Source organism: Mercenaria mercenaria, chromosome 19 (genome assembly GCF_021730395.1).
Source record: "Mercenaria mercenaria strain notata chromosome 19, MADL_Memer_1, whole genome shotgun sequence".
NCBI lineage: Eukaryota > Metazoa > Mollusca > Bivalvia > Venerida > Veneridae > Mercenaria > Mercenaria mercenaria.
The window spans coordinates 7,147,776-7,174,070 of NC_069379.1; the positions used below are offsets into that span (position 1 = coordinate 7,147,776).

At 33.1% G+C, this 26,295-nt stretch overlaps 1 protein-coding gene across 1 annotated transcript; it reads right to left on the reverse strand.

Annotated features, from left to right (window-relative positions):
- Positions 1–1,364: 1,364 nt before the first annotated feature.
- LOC128551293 (mucin-like protein) lies at positions 1,365–25,402 on the reverse strand. Its single transcript, XM_053532085.1, has 11 exons — positions 25,167–25,402; positions 19,636–19,834; positions 16,015–16,205; positions 14,689–14,782; positions 14,010–14,091; positions 9,012–9,236; positions 7,981–8,155; positions 6,940–7,242; positions 6,338–6,511; positions 2,101–2,283; positions 1,365–1,570 (listed from the first exon to the last, which is right to left on the reverse strand). Exons 1-11 carry the CDS (start codon positions 25,270–25,272, stop codon positions 1,365–1,367), a joined length of 1,938 nt encoding a protein of 645 aa, XP_053388060.1. The 5' UTR covers positions 25,273–25,402.
- Positions 25,403–26,295: the final 893 nt, after the last annotated feature.

Here is a 26,295-nt window from a genome sequence, read left to right on the forward strand (position 1 = left end):
GATGTACAATAACTGGTGTTGTATTCCCTGGCATATGATTTGTGTGTTGTTTATCATGGTCGCTAACGGCACATTCCTCTTGACACCATACGTACAAAATTGATTTTACACCACATCCATCCTCAGAGTACGCATTTTGAATAACATTCATTTAAAATAGATTAAAAATATATAATAGTTAAATGCTGTCATATTCCCTGACCGATTGTCTGCAGGCTGTTGGAAATACCCTAACAATGATTTACATCGCATGCAAGATCGTATATTTGAAAAATGCGCCGTTAATTACCCAATTTTTGTACCCAGAATTCTTACTGTGGGCAGCAATTTTGCTACTGTGTGCCAGTTACGTGTGCGCTCTATTGATGCCCAGGCACTGATAGTGTCTAAACTGGTTCTATATTTATCAATGTTTACAAAATAAACCGTTGCAACGGTTTATAAAATTACATGGGAAAAACTGCAAAAACATGAATGTTCTCGTAATTCTGGAAACTAGAAACTGATCGACCGTTAAGTTTCATGAAAATATTTCAAACCATGACGGAATTTTGCCTTTCGGTGATAAAATAATTTAAAATTCACAAATCACAATGAGTGGGTTAGTCGCTTTAATAACAATAAGTGAGAATCGTAAATGCCAAATTCGAGAGACACTAATGCTTTTAAGCTCTGCCCGGAAGCTTAGGCGATCTGCAGTCTGTCGAACAGACCAGGGTTAAATATCAAAACCATGAAGTCTGATGTTTCCCATGTCATTTCAGTGGAATTAACATATAATATATTCTAATAAGGTATTTTTAAGGGAAAATATCCATTAACATTTATACAATTATGATAAATATCAGCATACTGGCATTTCTCATTATGTTATGTAAAGTTGATTACCCCTAAATATTAGTATCGCCTTTACTATAGTCAAGCTATTTTAAAGAAAATGAATATGAGTTCAAGTTAATAAAAACTATTAAATAAATCAAAACTCTTCACAATAATTACCACAGCGATACAGTCATAGTATTATATTAACCGTCGTTGTGAACTTCCTGATTTGTTTACTCTTTACAAGTAACTTTTGAGTTGCTGTATTTTATAAATCAAAGTTTATGTTTGATCGTTATCACATTTCACCAAGTCAATAAATCCTTATATTGGCTTCACTAATAACATTACATGTTCAATATCACCTATGAACTTTCATTAATTTGTAATTTTGTATGATTAGGAATAACATGAGAAAAAAGTGAATCAATATCTGTTATTTGGTAATATAAAAAGTCATTGACTCTAAGAGTATTACGATGAAAGCTGTCGTTTTTATACATACTTATTTATTCTTTAATACGAAATAGATTTACCTACCCTCACAAGTTTGTTGTTTTTAGAGTCATTACTTGATGTCTTCCATTCGGACATGGAGCACATGGCCAGCTGTCTAATAGTCGGTAGGTCGTCGCATTGCATAAATCATTTTGGTAGCATTCATTATCTGGACATGTGTCTTTTATTTTCTCGCAGTACAATCCGGTAGCATATTCTGGACAATTACAGGATGCTTTTTTTACATTATCTGAAAAAATAAATAATTCACATACCGGTATTATAAAACCTTTTAACAATGTTTTATACTTTAATCCTAAATTATTGACCGCCTCGACAGCCTAGTGGCAGAGTGTCTGCTTCGAATGCTTAAGGTAGTTGGTTCGATCCCCTGCCCGGTCATACCACAGACTTGAAAAGTGATACCAGTAGCACCCTTGCTTAACGCTCAGCATTAAAAGGAAAACTGATTTCTCTCATACCATCGTGGCGATTTGATTCTATCAGGAATGAGGTGCCGAGAGAACTTCATTTACTGCATTTCTATATTCACGGTGCCAAAAGTTCAAGCTTTTTGAAGGGGTTTGAATTCACAGTGTCTTAATTTCCTTGAAATACTTCGACCGAATATTATAAACCTTGGTTGTAAACAACAGCACTCTTCCTGGATATGCAAATAATAATATGCAGAATTTGTTTCACAATCGACCTCGGGTAAATTGGTAAATACTAATATTTTAATCATTAATTAATAAAGAGCAGAAATTGAAAACACAATACCTGTCGAATTTGAATTAGACGTGACAGAAGAGCATTGTTCCGGTTCCTCACATCCACAGTAATTGATAGTTACTGCTCTTTGTGCTTTTGCATTAAAACCGTCTATAACGAAGAATACGATATCTGTGTCTATATACCTTAAACCAGTGCCAACTGTCCATGTAAATATACCAGTATCATTCTCTGTAATTGAATAAAAATTCGACGAAAAACATGTACAGTGTACTACAAACTGTGAACCGAATAAAGCAGAAAAAAGTGGTGTAACGGTCGCTTACGCATAGCTTGTAAGTTAAAAAAATCTCTGACAACTGCGAGAGGGAGTTCGAGACCCGCCTCAGGAACTTGGATTGTTTCATCATAAATTGTATCCTCTTCAATTTCTGTTCTTTGAAGAGGGGAAGTGTTATGGTTGCTTACGCATAGCTTCTAAGATTTAAAATAAAATCAAAAACAATCTTTGGCAACTGTGTCAGGGACTTTTGGCTCAGTGGTTAGAGAATTGGACTTCCACCCGTGCGACCCGAGTTCCAATCTCAGGCACTTGGGAAATTATACCCTCTTTAATTTCTGTTAACACAAAACGGAAAAAAAATGAATATGTATCAGTTTGATTGAAATTGAAGTGTAAACGCATATGAGTGTCTACGCCCTCTAGCCAAGGTTTGAGCAGAATTCAGTATTGACATGTATTACAAGAAACGGAATAAAATTTAATGATATCCGCAAATGTTTTTATACATTGGTTTTCATGTAACCTTCAATTATAATACACAAGAGTGCAATCTATTAGAAGTAGCGTTTGATCCCTAGTCAAACTAATTGACAAGCTCTTAACGAGAAAACTATGGATAAAATTAAACAAGCTAGAATTTAGACAGGAGATCCAAGGCCATGGGATTTGCATATAACAGAAACTGTAAAAAGGCAAAATTAAAAGCAAACACTATATTCACCAAACATTACCAAAAAACTATGGACATTGGAGTAATGAAACCACTCAAGCCGAAATGTTCAAGACGAAAAACTAAACAGCACCAGCAACACAGCCTTTATATCGTGCTGAACGATCAGGAGAGCAGAGATCGAAATATAATAGCTCTGACTATGTACAGGGAAACATTTTGCGGCCTCCACACAGCACAAAGAAGGTCGTTGTGATGATAGAACAGCGACAACTTTAATCATCACACATTATTATGCCATTATGATTATGTTGTTTGCGCCAATTGTAGGCTGCATTTCATTTCGCCGACAATTAGATGAAAACTGATCGAGGGCTACACTTCTGAAATAGCATAATAAAGATAGTTGAAGATCATTTCTTTATATAGTCGGCTAAATTTTACAAGTTTGTGAACAAAAATAATGACTTCGCAGACATTATTCATCCTCATTGCTATTGAAATATGAACATTAATCATCTTTCCAGTGACGTTTTAAACATCCCCCAGTGGCGCAACAGAATATTTAACATGCCTTTGTAAATAACTATTATATACGTACGCTGCAAAATCGTACTTGGTCACAAGGGAGAAAGTGTTAAAAATTAATTTTATATAAAATATTTTGACACTTATTGCATTTGTTTCTTACACCTTACATATCTACAGCTTTATTCTTTTTTTGTAAATATTTCAAGCATAGAAAACACTATAATAAATAAATAGTCAACATAGAAAGTCAAGCTTGAAAGCAGATTAATCCTGATAAGTCTTGACAATTAAGTGTCATCAGGATTGAAACAACTGCATCTGTCGCAAGTCATGAACTAAGCATGTGGCTTAGACACTAAATTTATGTGTATTCAACCTAAACATGACAAAGTGATATAGAAGATCTTCTATGGGAATAGTGCCACTGTGGTGCAAATGCCTTTTTAACCTTTGTAGGACGGACACAATTATTGTACACCTAGAATGCATTTTAAGAACAACCTTTGCTTTGATTTGAACCAAAGAAGCACTGGATCCAGCATCCTAAACTTTAACATAACTACACCAGTCACAAATTCCGACGCCTCTTGAACTGACCCTGATGCCCTCAGAACTAACACTGACGTCCCCAGAGCTAACACTGATGCTCCCAGAACTAAGACTGACACCCCCTGAATTAAAACCAATTTACCAACATGTCAAAACTTATTCCGAAGCCGACCGAAATACTAGACCTTTCAAAGAACTAAGACTGACCCCCAAGAATATCTACATAAATGCGGATACTAGCTAGTGAAGTTCCATTGATATACTGGACCAGTCGATATTTTATTTATACATGTATTATTATGTTGTTTAAAAATATTCTTCTTTTATACTGGAGTAACAGGAAGCGCATTGAAATGTTTGCTAGGCATTAAAAGTTATAGGCTAAATGTGCATGACTCTGTGGCGTAGCCGCTATTATCTAAGCACAGCAGGCCTGGGCCTACAGATAATTTAGGAAACTGAAAACGTAAACACACAGAAATGCAATATAAAGATACCTTGAAAAGAGCTAACAATGCATCTAGAAGGTGCCCAAATGTGTCATAAAATTCTACAATCTAGCCCCCTCCACCCCCCCACCCTTGACCCAGAGTGGCCTAGGCTGTCCCCTATACCCCTCCGCAACTGAAAAAGGTCAGGTACACCAATGTATATCAACAATTTTGAGGCCAGCTACACAATGCATTTATTCAATATATAACCCTACCTATAATACCCGGTCAGTTTTGACATGCATGTGTCAATAGAGTATAACAATAGATGTTAAGAAAACAGACAATAGGCTATAATTTTTGCATAAGTTATCATGGGTACTTAGGCAAAAAAAAACTGAAGTACAGATGTGTGTCGAAAATTTAAGCTTTCGCCTTTTCAGTTATTTTGCAAAATGTTAATTAAATGGATAATCTGCATTGTAGGCGTTTATCTATTACCATAACTTGTATATGAAATAAGATTATTTTTTTGTGATATTGTGATAGGAATATAACTTATTTATGAATATTTGAAGCCATTATATAAAATTATCAGCTATTGAAGTCATGAGATAGCATTGGAATTTTGGCAAAATCCCTAGTATAATGTCCGATGTCCTTAAAAGACTGAATGTTTGGTTACATTGTATTGACCCGTGACAGAGGTTATTCACATATTTATTGCAGATTGATGTATATATTCATCTATAGGTAGACCACGTGTTATTACATGATTAGCTGTTGTATTGATACATATAAAGGAACATCATGCACACATAAGTTTTGTTAATAGAAAATCCTTACTAACAGGTAAATGATATTTGTGGGGAAGGTCCATTTTGAATTAAACATTAGACTGAATAATTTGACATTAGTATATCTACATTTAAAACGATTTCATTCATAAACTTACGCGCAATGATTGTTAAAACTATCTACATATGTATTTGATAACATTTGGCGTGTAATGGGGAAAATATATATAATGTATCTTATTGCGGACCTTTGTAGTGGCTTTAAATTGGAAACACATCATTTATTTCTAAACTTTCTTATTGAAGAGAATTTCTACGTCATTAATGTGTGTCTAGAAACGGCAGATAAATCCATGCAAGATTTCTTTTTTTCTTTACCTTCATTTCTGAATATGTAGTAAGTCTTGTAAAATAAATGAAAGCAATTAAAACGAGGATGTTCAGTATTTACAATTATAAAAATCTCCCAAGAAAATGGTAGGCGTTTGTTTTGTTAACTTTTTGTATAAAATTCGTATGGCACATTCATGCTTCATTTACACTTTTTAGCCCAAATGAGTAGCTGAAACGATAATCTGATTTTTTTTACAAGAGTACTATTTGCCAGAATAATATCTTTGGAAATAACATAAAATACGGGGAATTTTGGAAAAGGTTCCTTGTTAGGTTTTTCGCTTGGCAGAATAAGTTGCCATCATTTTTGCCCAAACTGAACTCTTCCGCAACACGTTTTACCATTTCTGGTCCTCGTGTGTAAAAACAAAGGAACGTGACGACCTACCATTTGGCGCCATGCATGCGCGAATAAACAGTTCTATCATATTGATATAAATTTTATAACAGGAGACATATTAGAATCGAACGAATTTGCAGCACAAACGTATTTTAACACTATTTATACCCTTATTACACTATTTATTACGCCCGACATATAACCGCCCATCGTGCATAAGTAGTCTTAAAACACGACTTTGCAATAAAAATAATTAAATATTAGTTACAATGAAATATATTTCTAAGTTACCAATTGTGTACTCTGACGTCGGCAGTTTCGTCTGAACTTCAAATTTAAGGTCTTGATGTTCAGTATGATCATCTGTGACGAAGTCCGTTATATTTATCGACCAGATAAATCCATTTTTATACTGTACAGTTATATTATGTGGGAATCCGTCCAAAAATTCTGGAGCTTTGTTGTCTGAAATAGTTGATCACATCTTTGGTAAATGAATTTAGTAAGAAACAGTAAAATGTGTATTATTTGAATAAAAACTATAAATGACTGGGTAGTCTGATTATAACACGTTAATGATCCTCTACTGTCTATTCAGTGAAATGTTTTAATTATTAAAAGAAAAACAACCATAAATATGTATTATGTGGCTGCAGAACAACAGTAGTTATCAAACATTTAATCATTATCTTATGTCCTTAATCTAAAATGTGCCCGAATCTTTGAACCGTAAACATAAGATATGATAATCCCTGAAGATATCATGTATTGTCGCCCCCGTAATAGCACATAATTTGATTAAATTACTGATGTATATCAAACATTTACTTTTGTATTCAGCAATACACGAGTTCAAAAATTTAGTGTTAATATTTTAAGATAGTATTAGTTACGCAGTATTTCCCACTTGCGTCGTGTTGAATTTCCTTCTTTCATTACTGCTACTCCAAGACTGTAATTTCTTGTTCTTGCTATCGTGAGCAAACACTGCTCGTTAGGCTCATTGTTCCAATAATCCCTGCATGTGTTGTTGAATTTCGAGATGTTTGAATGCGTAAAGTTCTCGAACAGAGCTGTCAGATTTCCCAACAAATCTTCAAGGAATTTTGGACGAGTATGGTGTTTGTTATATGATGTAAAATTTCCACCTGTCGTGTTATATTTGAAAATACTGTCTGACACGCTTCGTAGAGACCCTGAAATGACACAAATATTACAGCTGTTATGCTGTCAGTTTGAGAAACAATAATTGAGCCGCGCCATGAGAAAATAAATATAGTGCGTTTGCGACCAGCATGGATCCAGACCAGCGCAGTCAGGATCCATGCTGTTCCCTAACGGTTTCTCTTATTGCAATAGACTTTGAAAGCGAACAGCATGGATCCTGGCCAGACTGCGCAGATGCGCAGGCTGGTCTGGATCCATGCTGGTCGCAAACGTACTACGCTGGTTTTCTCATCGCGCGGCTTATATGACTTGTTAAGTTGGGACGTTTTCTTATCTATCGCGCGAATCAACACATCCCGCATGGACTGTTTCTAAAACAAGACATGTCCTCAAATTAAATGCCGTCACTAATATCTTACAAATAAGACATTTGTATCATATACACATGTATTCTGTCAACGTCGGTATTTTGGAAAGATTTGATAAAGATATGAACAATTGAACACATTCGAAGTTTTCATATAAATTCATCAAATTCTGAATACATTTCAGTACATATATAGCGTTACCATCGAAATAATTTTATTCTATGACATTAAATTCAAACAGATTAACAAGACAGCTTGTTTCGAATGACTAATAAAGAACGTGCTTCTAAATCAGCGTGTTTATATTAAGGGTGAGAAGTATTTTTGATAATTCAAAATCATTTGCAACGTTTAATAGCTTCACGAAGAAAAGGTATCTTACAACTACACAACACTTACACGATTCTGCAAAATCAAACAACTTAGAGGCAGATGCATTTACAGCTACTCGTGACTTATTTCGCATTACGTAGAAACCGTCTTCTTGGTGTCCTGCAAGCCCAGTTAAGTTTTTCGTACTAACGTGTTTTGTGGTGATTTCTATACTCATAAAATTATCCGTTTTGAAAGTTATCTGAAATGATGAAACAGAATGATAAGTCTTAATTGCAATCTATAGGTAATTCAAATTTGAAATTTAAAGGAAATGTTATGGAACCTGTCCTAAGAAGACGATGCAGCCTATTTTTTCCCTAATTTATACAAGACTTTTACTCAATGATTGGGTTTTAACTGCTTTGAAAATTGCAACTACTTTTCTGTCAACATTTTCTCCATGGTTTCTTTTCAAAAAGGCAATACTATTCATGTTGGTGTAAAACCCCTATTACAGTAATATTATCTTTTTAAATTCACAGACTATCTTTATTTGTTTTTGAATTTATCACCAAATAATTTTAGTACGCATCTGTTTTGTAAACTAAGTTTTGGACAGCTGCAAGTTTTAAAATTTCTGTTTTGATATACATGTATTAGTCGAGTGATTGTTATTAAACTAGCTGAATAAACAAAATGTTTAAAAAGTCGAAAAAAAAGTATTTCTTTCTTGGACCAGATTTTTACATCGGGAAAATGCATATTTTTGCTATAAAATTGATATTAAGCTATCTGAAACATTAAAAAAGCTGCTACCAGTCCTTGATACCTTTACTTATATAACAGTCTTGCAACACATTTAGTTCAGCTTATACTAATTCAAATGCTGTTAAAAAAAATGGCGCTAAATCAAAAGCAAATAAAATCACCTCTCAGAACGTAAAAAAAACCTCCTTACTGTCTTAACATGACGCACACACTTAACTTGTAAATACAGATTATGGTTGAGTAAAATCAAAACCAAATAAAAGTTTTTTGTCAGATGTTTTTCTTGTAATAACGTTTGTGATCAGTATTTTCATCATTGCATACTTTCCTTGTCAACATATACTCACCTGTTGGGCATAGTCACCGAAACCACATTTTTGGACTATAATTTTTCCACCGCCTGCTAGAATTGAACAGTTGTATTGTTTAGGCCCTTCACAAGGATATAGACTCCCGTGTCCTTTTAGAGATGATGCGTTACAAATCTCATTATATTTGCCGTTTCGGTAGAAGCGTATGTCATTTGCACCTCTATCATAGTGGAGTTCTATTTGCTCGTCATGTTTTTTGTCCTGATGAAAATGAGGTTCAACTTTTAACATTACTAAACATAAATAAATCATCTTAGGGATCTCCGTGGCCCAGTGGTTAAGGTCGTTGACTACAAATCACTTGCCCTTCGTCGATGTGGGTTCGAGCCTCACTCGGGGCGTTGAATTCTTCCAGCTGGCCTACGGAAGGTCGGTGGTTCTACCCAGGTGCCCGCTCATGATGAAATAATGCACAAAGGGGCAGCTGGGGTCTTCCTCCACCATCAAAGCTTGAAAGTCGCCATATGACCTATAATTGTGTCGGTGCGACGTTAAACCCAACCAAAAAAATAAAAAATAAATCATCTTATCATAAATACTTATAGTGTAAGACGATTATACACTAATGCATGCTACCATTCTGGGTGCAATAACCCTGAAGCAAATCCAGAAAAGTCCCCGAAGTCAAAGAGTATGTGGTTTACCATACAGAACCAGTTATTTATCAAAATCTAGGGTCAGAATCTGTTGAGAAATCAAAACAACCTTTCAAGGATATTAAACTTTTGCATATCTATGGATTAAAGTGTTCATATTTAATGCCGAAAAAAGTTAAGCATTTATGCGCTTATGTTCTTGCAATGTTTTTGTTTTTGTTTAAGAAATGAATCCTGAAGCGGTCTGTTCCTTTCAGGCGGTTGTTTCTCTTTACTTGTAATATAATCATTTTAATTTGAAAAATAAAAATTGCTTTCTATACCTACCAAGTATACGCGTGTAATAGGTAGAATAAATGATATGTCTGGGGTAACACAGCATTAGATCATATTCCGTTCTTCAAACAAATATGGGCGATAATCGTAGATTTTATATAGGTTATTTGTGAGTCTGTTACATCTGTCAGGATTGTTTTGCAACAACTCAATATTCTATCACACGCAATTTCGTATGCATTACAATGAAAGAACATATTAATTTGACATTCATTTCCATATTTACTCATTTATGGAGGTAGGTTACCTTGTTACCAGAGTAAGTTCAAATTAGTTGAACCGCAGTATTTTTTGTATTTCGTGTAATTTAATGTTTTAACTGCTATAATCTCAATTTCGTTTATCTCTGTCATTTAAAGTACAATTTTTATCCAGGTTTGAAGTACATGACCCTTCAAAAATATTTCATATTGAAAAGAAGAAGGAAAATACGGATATTTAACACTTTTCAGTGTATTTTGGTTTCATTGTTATCCGTAGAAGTCTGCATAATTGATAGGTTTACTACTATGCGCATTATCTTTCTAAAATAAGCTTAAAATGTATATGTCGCGGTGCTCCTATTTCCATGGTAACGTATTTTCTCTCATTTTTAAACAACTATGTACGAAAACGGGGTTTTTCGACGGCTTCAGTGCCATTCTGTTAATGACCAACATAAAATATTTGGGTAATATTATTAGCAAAATACCAAGCACTTTACATGGTACCCTATTTTTGTTAAAGTTTGAACAATGTTATATCTTTCAGTACGTGTATTTCTTTATTATTTCTACAATTTTATAACATTTTGTTTGATATCTAGCAAAAGAGTTATTAAACTTCTTTTCAATATTTCTTTTCGATGCATATTTTCCAAAATTCTTTGTTTAAACCTTGAAATTGTACAACCAATCATACAACCGTAACACATTACTTTTGAGCTACTTATAAACTGACTGTTCTGGGGAGGGCCCTAGATAATGTTAGAATAACTTTTGGCCCAACCCATTTGTATGTATTTGATTTAATGTTTGTATTAAATGTGATTTATATATGTGTATATACAATATAATATGATTAAACTATATCAAACTAAAGTTCGAAGTAACCATGGCAACAGAGATGTTTAAAATAGCTTATATCATGCATTTTTATGGTAATATATTGTAAAACAAATATTGAATAAAATTATCTTTCTTGTTATTGTAGCTTTAAAACATATTTTTTTCTAAGGTAAGTAATATTTTCGTTTTATTTGCTTTTATTTAAACAAATTATACAGCTTAAACTACTTACAGCAGTATCCCTCGTCTGATATTTTTAATGGAAAAATGGTACTGCAAGCTGCTATTGTTCTCGTAGAAATGCAAATAAAAAGCCGAGGCTATGTTCCTTGAATTGACTAGTGTCAGCGCGTTTGAATTTTACATTTACATATATAGGTCACGGTCTTCGTTTCCATGGTAACATCAATTTAATTTAAGAAACCACAACTTTCTACTGAAATGTGGACAATTTTAGAGCTTAGTTTTAGTATATAAGTAACAAATTATCAAGGAAACTGGAAGATAGGTATTACAAATCAAGCTGCCCAACTTTTATTTGAAAATAGCCATAACAAGTAACCTTTCACCAAACTATATTCCCAATAACATTAGTTACCATCATCCATTTTCTTACATTTCGCATAACATTTCAATATAACTGCATAAAAGTAGCAAAATATTGATCATTATCCAGAGCGAAAGGCTCATAAAATATATATCAGCAAATAATGCCTGTTTAAAAATTGTTCAGATAAAGAAAATTCACAGAATTACGTACTTTCAAAATAAAAGCTATTAACTTCGCGCGGCAACTGGCACGTAACGTCATGAAGTCAATGACGCCATTTTAAGGCAACAATGTTTTGAAGCGTTTCTGCGGCAATTTATTTATTATATCTGCATTACTAAACCATTCAGAATCAGATCGGAGACAGGTTCATGATTTTTTCCCAGAAGAATGGATATACAAACATATTTAGTTTGTCATAAACGTCGTCGTATATCGTCACGTTAGCTTCCGGTTGGGCATGCGCACATACAAATATTAAAGTAACCTACCTCCTTATGCATTAAAGTCCTGTCCATTACCACTAACGATGCCATTGCCAAATAGTATGTTGTTTATTAGTCTTGCGCATGCGTTTTCAGACCTAATTAGTTCCATACTAGACTTATAAAATTATCTACATTTTTTAAATATCATTCGTAAGTACTTGTCTAGTTTTGGCAGTTGTAATTTCAAAATCCTATTCAGTCACTTTGATAATGCAATGCTCTAATTCGTCTTTTTGTTTTGATTCTTATTTCTTAGTTTATTTTACCGTATTTTTAAAATAATATTAACACAATTTCCCCATTTTACGTCCAGTCAATTATTGACATGATAGCAGTATTCTTATTCTACCTTCAATTTGTTAACTTTGCTATTCATGTCTTATTAAAACACGAAAATTTGACATCACGTTGACACATTGTTTGGCGCCATAGATAGAGAGTGCTACCACATTTGATCCACTGTAAAAGTTTTAGCTAAAGGACATTTCAGAATCAGAATGCTATAAAAGAATGGTGTTTCAAATAAATTGCACACACTTCACAAGTCATTTAGCGCCTTAAATAGACGTTTATCCAGTCCAAAATATGTTTTAAAACACAATTTCGCTTCCCTATTTCATCTTTGCTTTTGTATCTCCATAATTGTGAATAAGAATGGAGAGGTTTTATACATGTATTCTGGTTAACATACATATCAAGAATGATCATACAAACATTACAAAACAGGATGTGACGTAACGTCACCACGTTAGGTTGACGTCCATTATATCGCGCGTTACGCTATTATAGATATTACACTTGCTAACACGGAATACATAGTAGAATCGAGATAATATATAGCAGAATCATGTTTTAACATATCTAATCAATACGAATCGGTTAAACGCCGCGTATATAAACTCTTTTCATTATTAAGAGATATTAAAGCATCGTTCTGATATATATAATTTCTTAATTTTATAGACACTGATGTACTGAAAATTTATGAAAGAAAACAAAAATTAATATAAGTAATAAAATCTAAAATAAGAATATCTTTAATAAGCATAAAACGCAACTTAACAAAATAATAGCACACAGAGGTCATTTAATGTGCAACTTCACTCACCACCCCCAAGACGGCTTAAGTGGAGTTCAATCATTCAACAATTTATTTTTTTCAAGGAAAGAAGTGAGAATGAGAAGTATATCATTTAAGATATTACAAAGTTAACATTACAATATAAACATACATGTCTTAATCCAAGCTAAATCATTTAAGTAGCAGTGTCCAAGTCGCACTTGACCTTATTCAGGAAACATTAGGTAATCACTATTTCTAAAAAAACCCAAGGGAACATGGAAATGAAGTAACCAGTCGCTTCAGGTCCTCTTAATGTTTAAAACATTAAAATGTGTCGTTTATATTATTTATGCTTATTATACACATTATCCCTTTCCTTTTTCTTATAAATAAGAATTTTCGCTTTACAAAAGAACACCTAAAACAAAGAATGTTGATAAGCTGGTTTGTAATTAATGAGTAAAGTAACATTTTATAACAGAAAAAAGACAGTGCTGTTTTGATGTAAGTCCCAATAGAAAACCCGAATTTCTTTTGTTTTTGGACTTAAATACGACCATGGTGGTATTAATTGTACATGGCTGACATAAATGCAAAACTATACAAAAATGTGTAATGAACTGTTTTATATCCTAACGGACATTCTATAAACATGTATGATATATCTTCTCTTAATTTATGAAACTGTACGAGCCTTACTTTTTATTATGAATCATTGTCAATATACACTTGTTCCACCATACATTGTATATATATAAATTGCCTTTGTTCTTTTGATGAAACACTTCATTGCGTCTGAGACAGTTTGACGTTAAAACTTAATGTCTTAAAATGATAGAACATCGTTTACACAAAAAGTGTTGAAGAACAGTAGTGTACAAGACGACTGACTTACAGACAATGCGAAAGCTGTAAATATCGTTGAATCATTATTTCCTTTCACCACGTACCCAGTCCTAGATTGTATCTCAAAGTTACTGAAATAATAACATAATGATTTTTTTCCCCAAATATCTTATAAATACATAATTTATACTTTTAAGATTTAACATATTTACCAAATACTTATCATATGTTAGTAACATGAAAGAACAAAAACGGTTGACGAAACAAAACAAAAGACAGGTTGATGCCTTATAGAAAACGTCTTTTCAATTTGCATGTCATTACAAGAGGACCTACGACGCTAATAGTTTACCATATTGACTGTTAGACCTCATATCTGGTGCGTTACGTCATTTTGATTTGCATCATCGCATTAAAAATCATCAACGGCAATACTTTCGACTTTGCTCACACTAAAGAACAAATTTGTTCCATTATATAATAGTAATAAGAGAAAATTTTCTTGTTCTTTCGAGGATTGTTATTGCGTTCCTAAAGTCGGGAAATATTTCTGCTGAAATTACCAAATTGGAATAGTCCATTCGCCTATATGTATATTCATTTTTGTTGGCAAACTGCGATATTTTTATAATTGTTCTTAAGATTTCCTTATATATTGCCATACAAGAGAAAAAGAGAATAAAATACAAAATATACATGCTTTGTTGATGTCACATTGCAATACTTACGTATTATCAGTGAGAAATACGTATTCTCCGTGTCCATTGAAATCATAGCTATTTCCATCTATTGTTTCAATCCTAGGATCACCCGAGGATATAACTGAAAATAATTTAATGTGGGACAGTTGAAACACTATGGATTAAATCGATATAAATGTAGCACGATTTTACATTAATTAAAAATATTGCAAATACATTTACTTCAAACAATTTATTTGTTGTTGGTTTTTCATTTGTTATTTTTAGCGTCGTTTGACAACACGTCTTTGCCATTCAGGTAGTTCTGCACGCTTGAAACAAATATTGTTCTACGATGTTGATTTTTGTAAAACATTTTCATTCTTCCTTGTATCCGAAGGAAATTTAGCCGGATAAAAACATTTTTTGTTGTTGTAATTATATCGATTTGAAAATAATGAACCCCAGTCGATGTAAATATAGGCTTTCAATAGATATTTACATTTTGATGAAATTTCATGGAAAGGAAAAGTTGTACAATGTAGATTTTAATGTAGCTTGCCAAACCTGTAGATGTACATATTTTTTAAATCATGTAGTCAAATAATGTAAAGATCTGTTGGCTATTTTTTTTTTCCACAATTCGCCAAATATTAATTAAAGTCCTTACAGTGGTACTTATGTTATCATTGCAGATTATTTAAATCAATCTAATGTTTTCTATCTGGCTGTATGACTCTGAGATCATTAAGAGTGTTTTTACCTAGGCTCCCTTATAAGAATTTAGCTTAGCGTCCCGTCGTATACAGATGTATTAGTTCCCTATAGCGGAAAAGCCAGTTTCATATTTTACTCTGACTTTATAGCCACAAATGAACCACAGGAAGAAGGATAAGTAAAAAACTGAATATTTAATTTTAATTCCCACCTGACACTGGTATATAACTAGAAGTAGATAAACACTTACAAACTAATTAGCATTAATTCATACAGCCGAACAGATTCATTTGTGATTAAGAAATAAATTAAACGGACTTGCTTCCAGATCGTTCGACAACATTTTTTTTAGATATCTGGAAAAAAAATCCATATTTGTTAGAAGGCTTTATAGCTTAATTAGCGACCAACTCAATGCTGCGAAAACACAAGAGAGAATTCGCTATTGGTTACGACGACGGAAAAATGTCTCTATTGCCTCGGTGGTACGTTGTTCGATTTCTGAGACGGTCATATATTTTTCTTGATATGGAAGTTTTAAAATTTTTAAGAAACAAAATCTCATATTCTAATATTCATATGACCAAACTTCAATTTGCAAGAAAGATCATTTCAGCCAAATCTGGAGGTCAGTGCCTAGAAAACTATAGTTCTAACCTGTTGACGGTGGAAGATATGCACTGCAATTGTCAGGTGGATTGATTTCATTGAATGATTGGCATGACTCTTCGTATATAGTTGAATCGTTTCCGCAACAATCTTGATGAGCTTTTTCAATGACTTCTTCCTTTGTCTCAAGTAGAAGATAGCCAGCAGCTGAACCTCCAGTTATCAGGTTACCATTTTCACTAAAAATTGAAAGAAGATTTGATTTTCAGACAGTTCAGGGGATTGAAAATGCATGTCTACCAAATTATTTGTTGTGACTTTAAAAGTATTTGGATTCAGTGATGTGTGTTTTACTTCTTTAATATCGTTGATTCCATTTATTATATGTGTAATTGGAAAGTTTAAGGAGCCGTGAGTGGTGTTGCACCTTTAATAACCGCTCATGAACATAAAAAAACGAGTTATATTATATTGCTTTGTTGTATGCCGTGCTTCGGAAGGATCTTAAGCGTTCTATTTTCTAACTATTTTAGGTTTGTGCAGGTATATAGTTATATTCTATCGATGGGATATAAAAATGTTTGTTATTAAGAAGCTTCATCTTTATAAACACATTATTTCACATCTTATGTTTCAACCAAAACATTCCGAATTTGCTCAAGTATTTTGCAAAATAATAGAAGTTACACTACCGGCTTTATTGTTCCGATGAGGTCTATAAACACCTAATAGACCACTTAAGAGGTCCATACCAATTTCCAGACCTGTCCTACCTCTACTGTTTACACGAAACTGACGCAAAATCTCAAGTGCCTGTAGCGGGAATGGAACCCGGCTCCGCTCGGATGATAGTCCAATGCTCTAACCACTAAGCCAAATTGTCGACAAACTTACGCACTTGTCAGAAATTAATTTAAAGTTATGCTTAAGCGACCGAAACAATGCAGTAGAAACATGAGAAATCCGTGCCTGTCATTTTAGGTGAACGCGTGACTGACTCCGTAAATATAGTATCACTTGTCTCAAAAACGTACGTTTTAAGTGAGAAATCCGACCAGTTTTACATTCTTGATAATTGATCTAAACATGACTTTACTGTAAAGTTTAAACATTAAATTCTGAACAGGTATTGATATTTGTCTGAAAGTTAATACGGGCAAACTCGTCCGTCTAGGATGAGAATGCTTCATAAAACAGGACATTTTATTTTACAAAGAAAAAATAATGACAATGATATAATTGCAAAAAATACAAACAACACGAATTTCCTCCAGGGTAATCATTAATCTGCTATTTAAAATTGTGACGATTGTCTTTCAATTAACATGGAACATAAAGTTAGAAAATAGCCCAGTTAAATGATCGTGATACATTCCAAACGTGTCTGAAATAAGATTAACAGTTTAAACATATTTAAAGGCAGTTATTAGGTAGTGGTAATTGGTCAAAAACTGGTCAAAGTACATTTCTTGTTTTCTGAAAAATGTTCTTATTTTGCTTGTCGTTTATTCATATCAAACTAACAGTTGACATTTTATGCCTTTAAATATCATAAGATATTTTGCACTTTACAAACTTTTGTCGACCTGACAGCCTTTCATTCGTGTTAAACTGTCACTTTCCCGGATTCTATACTAGTATTTACATCCACAGGTATCTGACAACTTCTTCACGTGAATCAGATGTGGAGGACCAGAACGACTTTAAACTATATAATATTTATTAAAATCGTTGCCATGTCAATAAAAACAGAGGCCTCGAACAACAAGCCTCTTAATTAGTTGTACTCATTACTTTCATTGTCAAGAAGACTGAAGGTTTTAATATCTTCTCGATTGTGTGCGCGCAGTTTTTTTAGCACATTTTGTTGTGTCTCCTTGGCGTGTGCCTGATCACGGTATATCATGGTAGCATTTCTTGTGATAATGTAATGCTAAATCTATATCCATACCTTTTTATACGGCAATTTCTATTTAGGTAGGAAATTAAAGAACTAAATAAACTTAAATTTCTTATAATAACTATGAACAACAAGGGCTGTCACTATTGGTGACAAATGCCCCCGAAGTAGGCCCAAGAATGCCACAGTCGTATGCGCAAAATATCACATATCATTTTGTGACCTTGACCTTGTCCTAAGAGACTTCAGTCATACACGTGACACATATCCTCAGTATGGTTAACATGTGTGTCAAATAAATTTTAAATCCCTTGATAAATGGCAGAGTTATGGACCAGACAAGAAACACCTTTGACTTCTAAGTGTGACCTTGACCTTGGAGCTAGGGGTCTGGGTCTCACGCATGACACCTCATCTCATTATATGGAACATTTATGTCATGTAATTTCAAAATCCCTTTATCAATGGCAGAGTTATGGACCGGACAAGAAACAAACCATGTTAACCTTTGACCTATAATTGTGACATTGACTTTGGAGCTAGGGGTCTGGGTTTTGCTCATGACACGTCGTCTTAATATGAGAAACATTTATGCCAAGTAATTTCAAATCCCTTAATAAATGGAAGAGTTATGAACGGACATGAAACATACCCTGTTTACCTCTGACTTATAAATGTGACATTGACCTTGGGAGCTAGGCAAATTGTCTCATTATGATAAAGAATTATGCCAAGTTGTTTCAAAATCCCTTCGTGGATGGCAGAGTTATGGTCCGGACACCAAACAGACCATGTTAACATTTGACCTCTAAGTGTGACCTTCACCTTGAAGCTAGGGGTCTGGGTCTTGCGCATGACAAGTCGTCTTATTATGGTAAACATTTATGCCAAGTTATTTAAAAATCCCTTCATGGATGGAAGACTTACATCCCGGACAAGAATTTACCAAAACGCACACACTTGGGGGCATAAAAAACTTATAAAATACCATTCGCGTCAAATTCTGACTAATTGACTAGACACACATTGATGATCTCAGAAAGATCAAACTATTATCTTCCGAATATTTCCCAAATGTGCACGGATTTTTCATGCGAAACAAAATGTCATGTCCTAGTTGCTGACAAATATATTTACAGGTGCGTAGCAAGTTGGGCCTTTTGTTATATTAATAGTATCCGATAAATCGTAGCACATATCGTCTTGTTCCTTCTTCTAACTATTTGTTTCTAATCATACATTAACGTTACAAACGTTCTTCAAATCCGAAACCAATCTGGACTATGTAAAACAAAGAAGCATGTAGGTAAGTCAGTTATCATTCTTGGAATAGGTCTCCATAGTGTTTATAGGCCTGTGAGGTGATTTGAAAACCTCGCTCGCTACGCTCGCTCGGTTCACAAATCCCTCACAGGTCTATAAATACAATGCAGACTTATTCCTCGAACAATAACTATTACTTATCTTACCACTCAGGCAAAACCCTTGATTCATAGAACTGTACATCTGTTCTGCACATACTGTTATATACAAAAAAATGAAACAATTTATTTAATATGAATATAATCTATAGATATATTTTCATATTTTCAGGGATGATTATGTTTTTTTTTTTCATTTTAGGATATTAATAATAAAGAGAGCCACTAGGTTCGTCTGAATGAATGAAAAATAACGTAAATACATTTATCCACATATGAATGCAAGTATATCTGAAAACATAATTAACAACTTATTTATATATAAAATATATATGTCAATTATGTTACCTGTAGCAACACATTTGCTTTGCACCTTCTTGGAAGAACCACTGTCTGTAACAATTTTCTGTTTTCTCAAACGTATTATCTAGCATAATTTTCTGTTCGATACAAGGGCATGGTTCTGCTACTCTGCGACCAGACGCTATGAGATTCTGAATGTCCTTATCAGCTGTAACTGTTCGGCAAGAATTCTGTCTTTCACCATCTGGTAATTATAAAATACACTTAAAATGTTCAATGTTTACATTTGCGAAGTGGTATTTCAGTTAACAACAAAAAGGAATATGAATTTCTATATAAAATATTGCTAACTGTGTACCACTTGTCGCAAATCTGTTTTTGTATTGTCATTGTTTATAAAGAGACGTTGTGTTCAGCCGCTCTCGGGATACTCGGTCAGACATTATTATTCAATTTGATAAAATAATACGCTAAAAATGACATAATACGTAAAGATCATCCCTGTTTTTCCATTGGTAGACAGTAGATATCTCCGTACGCTTCAATTTTATAAAACCAACAACTTCAATCATGCATTTCTTTAATGATATTTTCCATGACGCACAATCCATGATAACGGAAGTGGTTTTAGTTGAAGTATTGTGGATTTCAAACATTTGGATTGGAATGTGTTCCGCGCAGCGTCCTGCTGGATAGAAAATGCGCAAGGAATTAGATTATCTAGCACATGTAGTTATGCTGAAGACTGCATAGATCATAATTGATACGTTATTATGACTATTCATTTCATTGTATTTGACATTTTGTTTTGCATATCATGCATCTTGTTATAAATAAATATGTTATATTAATTTCTGCTAGTTTTTTATGTTTTAATTATCCAAAATCGATTCTCCTTGACCATCTCTAAAACTGCTACTTATTACCATTGATCAAGAGAGCGTAAAATGTCATGCATTAATATGTTTTACAATGTATGTACAATGTCATGACTTCGTTAATTGTGTTTTTTATGCTTCCAAGATGTGATATCTACATAACTAAATAAGTTAGTTGAGGCAGGCAATCAAGTTTATATAAGCACACATGAAAGACAACATATATTCAAATATGCTTTTAATACAAAATGTTATAGTCAGTCAATTGGCGGCTTTAAAAGTTTTCAATTGATAAAGAAAGATAGCAAAAGCAGTGTGTTCTAAAACAAACGATATGACATGTTTTGTTCACCTGCCATTAAAACAAAATATGATAATTGATACCAAAAAAGTTTAAGTAAAGTACACGTACTATAAAAACATATTTATACATCGATTTGGCGACATTAATTCCTGTCCGCGGAGACGGTTACCATTGTAACACGAAATGCTCATGCCAACATCGGTTCAATTAAACTGTAGTGATAATCTATGTAATCATAATAAGCTGATTGGTGTGTGTGTGTTCGGGTTTAACGTCTTTTTCAACAATTTTTCAGTCATATAATCGACGGTGTCTACTTGTAGCAGTGAGCACAAAGCCAAACTTTATAGTGCTGCCTCACTGGAATATCACGCCGTAGACACGTGGCATGATACCCCACCTAGTCACATTATACTGACACCGGGCTGACCAGTCCTACCACTATCATCTTAATGCTGAGCGCCAAGCGAGGAAGCTACTAGTACCATTTTTAACGTCTTTGGTATGACGCGGCGGGGGATTGAACCCATGACCTCCCGTACTCGAAGCGGACGCTCTAGCACTAGGCTACCGAGGCGGTCAAGCTGATTTGTAACTGATTTATTGCAATGTTCATATTTATTGATAAACAATTTAAATCACAATTTATATCTATAGGGGCATGTCTCCAGATGAACATCAGATATTCCCAAGCAATTTTTCTCTACAGTCAGTGCAAGTGACTTGCGCTTGTACCACGTGACCGTCCAATAGAATTATGATTATTATTATTAGAATCTAAATGCGCATGGGTGGCAAAAACTATTTAGAAATAAGTAAACCGACATACATGTAAAATCATCATTATATTACGAAAAGAAGATTTTGATCACACAATTAATTGTTCGAAATGCCTGGATTAAAAACAGATATGTTATTAATCATATCGTACCAGAGAAGCCGGCCTTTTTCTTATTTTCTTCAGAAAAGAACAAGCATTCCCAAGTCCAGATCAAATCACAAAACAAATATATTTATAGGTTATTAGCTTTGTATCGGGAAATATGCACAATTCAGTGGAAATATTGCGCGACTTTAGGAGCGCAATATTCTTCCGCTGAAGAACGAGTGCATATTTCCCGATGCAAAGATAATAACCTTTTTTATTACATACGCATCTACACGCATAAATATTATGTAAATATCATAAATTTGTTCAATAGCCTGAATAGGATTGACAATACTGAACTAAATAGAAAAAAAATATTGCAACAACACACACTGAATTACGTCACGCACCTGATATGAAGGCGTCAGTGTATGGAAAAATATTGACGTTTCCGGTACCAGTGTAACTTAACGGGGAATAATACGTGTATGTAATAAAATTTGTTTCTTACATTTGAAAATGTCATATTTTCTTTCATTTAATCTATCAAACATTTATTCTTTATTAACTTGTAATAACTCTTTCTGATATTGCCTAGATTTTAAATTCTCTTTCACTTAACTGTCCGTGTTACATACTAAGACTGTGCTCACTTCCCGATTAGAATTTCGCAAAACATTAAAATGGAAAAAAAACAGTCAAAAGCGGCATTATGTTCATGCATTTAATCTGTATATTTTACTTTCTATGGTAATCGAGATGTCACAAATAACCATTTCCATGTGATTTAACAGTTTAACAGCTTTGCAAACGTGTCAGTCAACTGAGATTAAAATTAACCTCCTGGATTTATACCTGCAGTTATGAATACCAAAATAAAGTGCTTAAGCGCAGAACACAATATTTTACGCAAATACTTCTACTTAAATTTGTATCATGAATTCCAATCAGCGGGTCTGATTATCTATGTCCTAAGTTGACCTAAATTGTAGGACAACTGGTTTATTGTAATGTTTTGATTTATTGATATACAATTCTAATCCCTATCAATATTTTAAATCGGCCTTGAGATTTATATTTTCTTTTTAATTCTTATGTTACTTTCACTCATCGATTCGAATTTGCACAACATGTGTCTTTTAATATATTTCCTTATTTCATACTGTAAATATGGTTTGTATTTCATAAGTAAATATGAAAATACAGAAATCGAATTCCGTATTGTATAAATGTGAATCATGTCTGTTATATAAATCACAAAATGAGGAGTATTATGTAACGAAATTCGTGTTTACATATTCTAGAAAATTAAAACAGTTAGAAAAAGTCTTTCCCTTTGTTTTGAAACTGTCCGCCTTAAGACAACGGCTAACCATTGAACGTATATGTTGACCTTTTTGATTTTTTACAGTCATCCTCGAGAATAATGGCTGATATGAAGATATTGCATTTTTTTCCCCGAATGCTTCTGTCCATAAAACACTAATTTTGTGTCATTTTACATGACTAAGATATACCAACTGTATAAAAATACGAGCATTTAAAAGAAATTACTAAAAGAAGCATATAAGTAAAAACACATTTAAACTGCAAGATTCTTCCATACAAATTACTTTTTATTGCTTTACTATATCTTAAGATAGCTTTACAAACTAAGAAAGTGTTTTCTGTAAATAAATATTCTGCCATGTACTTACTAGTTCACTTTACTTTTTTCTTATTTACAAGTATTGTATGACGAAAATAATTTCATACATTTCGAAAAATTTCCCACAAAGCTGTAGAGGAGAAAAATCACGACCATGCAATTTTGATTTATTCGCCTTTTGCAAAATTTAGCCAGGCTTCGATCTGTGGGGTCGCGTAAGAGGCTACGGAAAATTCAAATTTATTAAATATATTTGTCTAACTTGATCAATTTTTCAAAATATATTGAAACATGACAAACAAATGTAAACTTATCTCAAGTAAAAGAGCTTTGTAATTCTTAAGTTATTTTATTCGGCACGAGATGAATGTCACGAACAGAAACTTAATTGGAAATAGAAAACGTCCTCGTCTCAAGAGTAAAATCCTTTAGATAAACTTATCTGCAATTTCTTAAAAGGAAAAATAAATGCAACATAATAAATATGTTTACATTTTAAATTCCAATTTATATGCATGCATGCATAATATTATGATTTTTCATTTTTTTGTGTATAACATATTTTTATACAATAGCAATATACAAATATTCAACTAAAAAGTCAAAGGTAAACAAGCCACTTTTGAACGTACGAACGGACAGAAAACGGGTGCTCAAGTGATCTCAAATATCAATACCGACGAAAAGAGTTTACAGGCAGTAGCTTAAAGCCACTAAATTTTATAATCATTGCGTGTAAGTGTTATAAATTAATTCATTTTAAACGTGGATATACGGATATACTAATGTCATAGTTTTCAATCTGATGTTTACTTCAAAACGTACCCCCCCCCCCACCACCACACACACACAAATGTGATTTACCTTTTAGTAATACCTGTTTTTATCAAATATGACATAGTTTTGGTATTGTGACAGAAAGTGGATTTGGCAGCGCTTCTATTATTAAGCTTTAGCTCTTTTGGTAACGTCATAAAATAGAAGAATGAACGAAATAAATAAACAACGCTTATAATTAAACAAAAGTTTATCGAAGGAACCTTTACGTTTAACGCATAAATCTAAGAAGTAAGACTCAGCAAAAACGATTGTATACAAACATAACTTTTGAAAGGGAAATTATTTCAAATATATGATTAAGGGGCTGCTTTCTGTCTTTCGTTTCACTTTATATTGCGCTAAAACGTTTTTGTTGCTTTGTTTGTTCAACTAATTAAAAAAAATATGTATTTACATAAATATATTTGTATAATAATGTTTGTGGTTTTCTTAAGAAAAACACCAGTATATAGTTAAGCTCAGATTATTATATGTTTCATTTCATTCTCGATAATTCATAATTTGTGTCTTATTTACTTGTTTGTAGCATTGTAATATCCCGTATATAATGTAGTTATCTAGATAAAGTTATATAATTAGTTATTTGAATAATTTATAATTCGATAAATTCGGAATTAAAAATTGCCATACAAATTTGTCGAAAAGGGAGACCAAAATGTAAAATCGCATGAGTTACAAATGAAAGACAGTACCATTCCTAAATATCTTGAACATTCTGAAAAACCGTCTGCATTTTAATTTATATAAATAATTCACAAGGAGAAACTAGTTTAACGGGGACATCTGCCAAAAATTTCCGGATTTTTCATTGCAAAACCCTGACCGTAATAGAGACGGATACTTTCAAAACTTACGAAATTATTGATCAGCTTACATGATAGATATAAAAAATTAAATATTTCGATTTTGATAGTTAAACTTTTATATAGATGTTAAAAAGATCTAAAATAGTTTGTCTAAAACGGAAAGTAGTAACTGAAGCACATTTTCAACTCAAACCATGTTAATAAGAATACAAAAAATATGAACAATTCTCACCATTGTCTCTTCCTTCCACTTCACAAAGCAACAATACAAATATTAGCAGTACCGCCTTTCGAATGATTCCCTTTTCAATACGTCGAAACTCATTTGTTTTATCCATCAGAGTTAATCTGAACTCTTTCAATAGCGCTTCAACCAAAATTACAAAGTTATATTCCAAAGTTTTACATTCTAAAAACTATTTTTTTTTTTTGAAAATTGTGAAAATCGATCTCTATTGCAAATATGAATTACGGTATGCGACCGTTATCACAGAATAGCATAAAATGCGGCCACTCAAAGGTCATTTCAGCAGATAACGTTATCATAGCCAGGATGGTCGATACTCTCCGGCTCAAAAGTAAAACCGCGTTGTAACCACACCTACAACAGGGGTGTTATTATTTTACGCATATTTGCATAATATGAATCTTTAGGAGCGCTAAAGTATATTAGGGGATGAAATGTCTACACTTTCTTTATTCTGTTGTTTACATGACGAACGTGTTAGATGATACATTTTGGGTTTATTATACCAGTTAACTAATATTCACAAATGAGTGGTTAATAAATCGCTTTTATGTAGTAGACTCGAAATGGTGATTACGTATTCTCGGTAATTTCCGTGTGATTACTTTTTCTGGGTGATTTCCGTGTGATTACTTATTCTCGGTAGTTTCTGTGCGATTACGTACTTTCGGTAATTTTCCGTGTGATTACTTATTCTCGGTAATTTCTGTGCGATTACGTATTTTCAGTAATTTCCGTGTGATTACGTATTCTTGTTCGGCGTTTCGACCTTACTACATTCAACAAATGCTATAAAGTGGTTCACTTTCATAGACTTATTCGCGTTATAAAGATTTTTTAGTTCGTAATCCGTTTTGTATTCACCAGTACTTTGAATTCTATTTTAGCTCGCTTTTTTGAAATCATTAAAACTAAAACCACCTCGATTCTTAGCTATGAAAAAAGAACCAAAACGATACAGTATAAAAAGATATGTATAATTTCCTTCCTTAACTTAAAGTTGCTGGCTTGTAAATGACCTTTAAAATTATATGTCATGTTCACATTTCATGTTTGAAAATATAAATAATTACTAGTCTCATCAATAAATACATATACACAATAGTTTCGATAT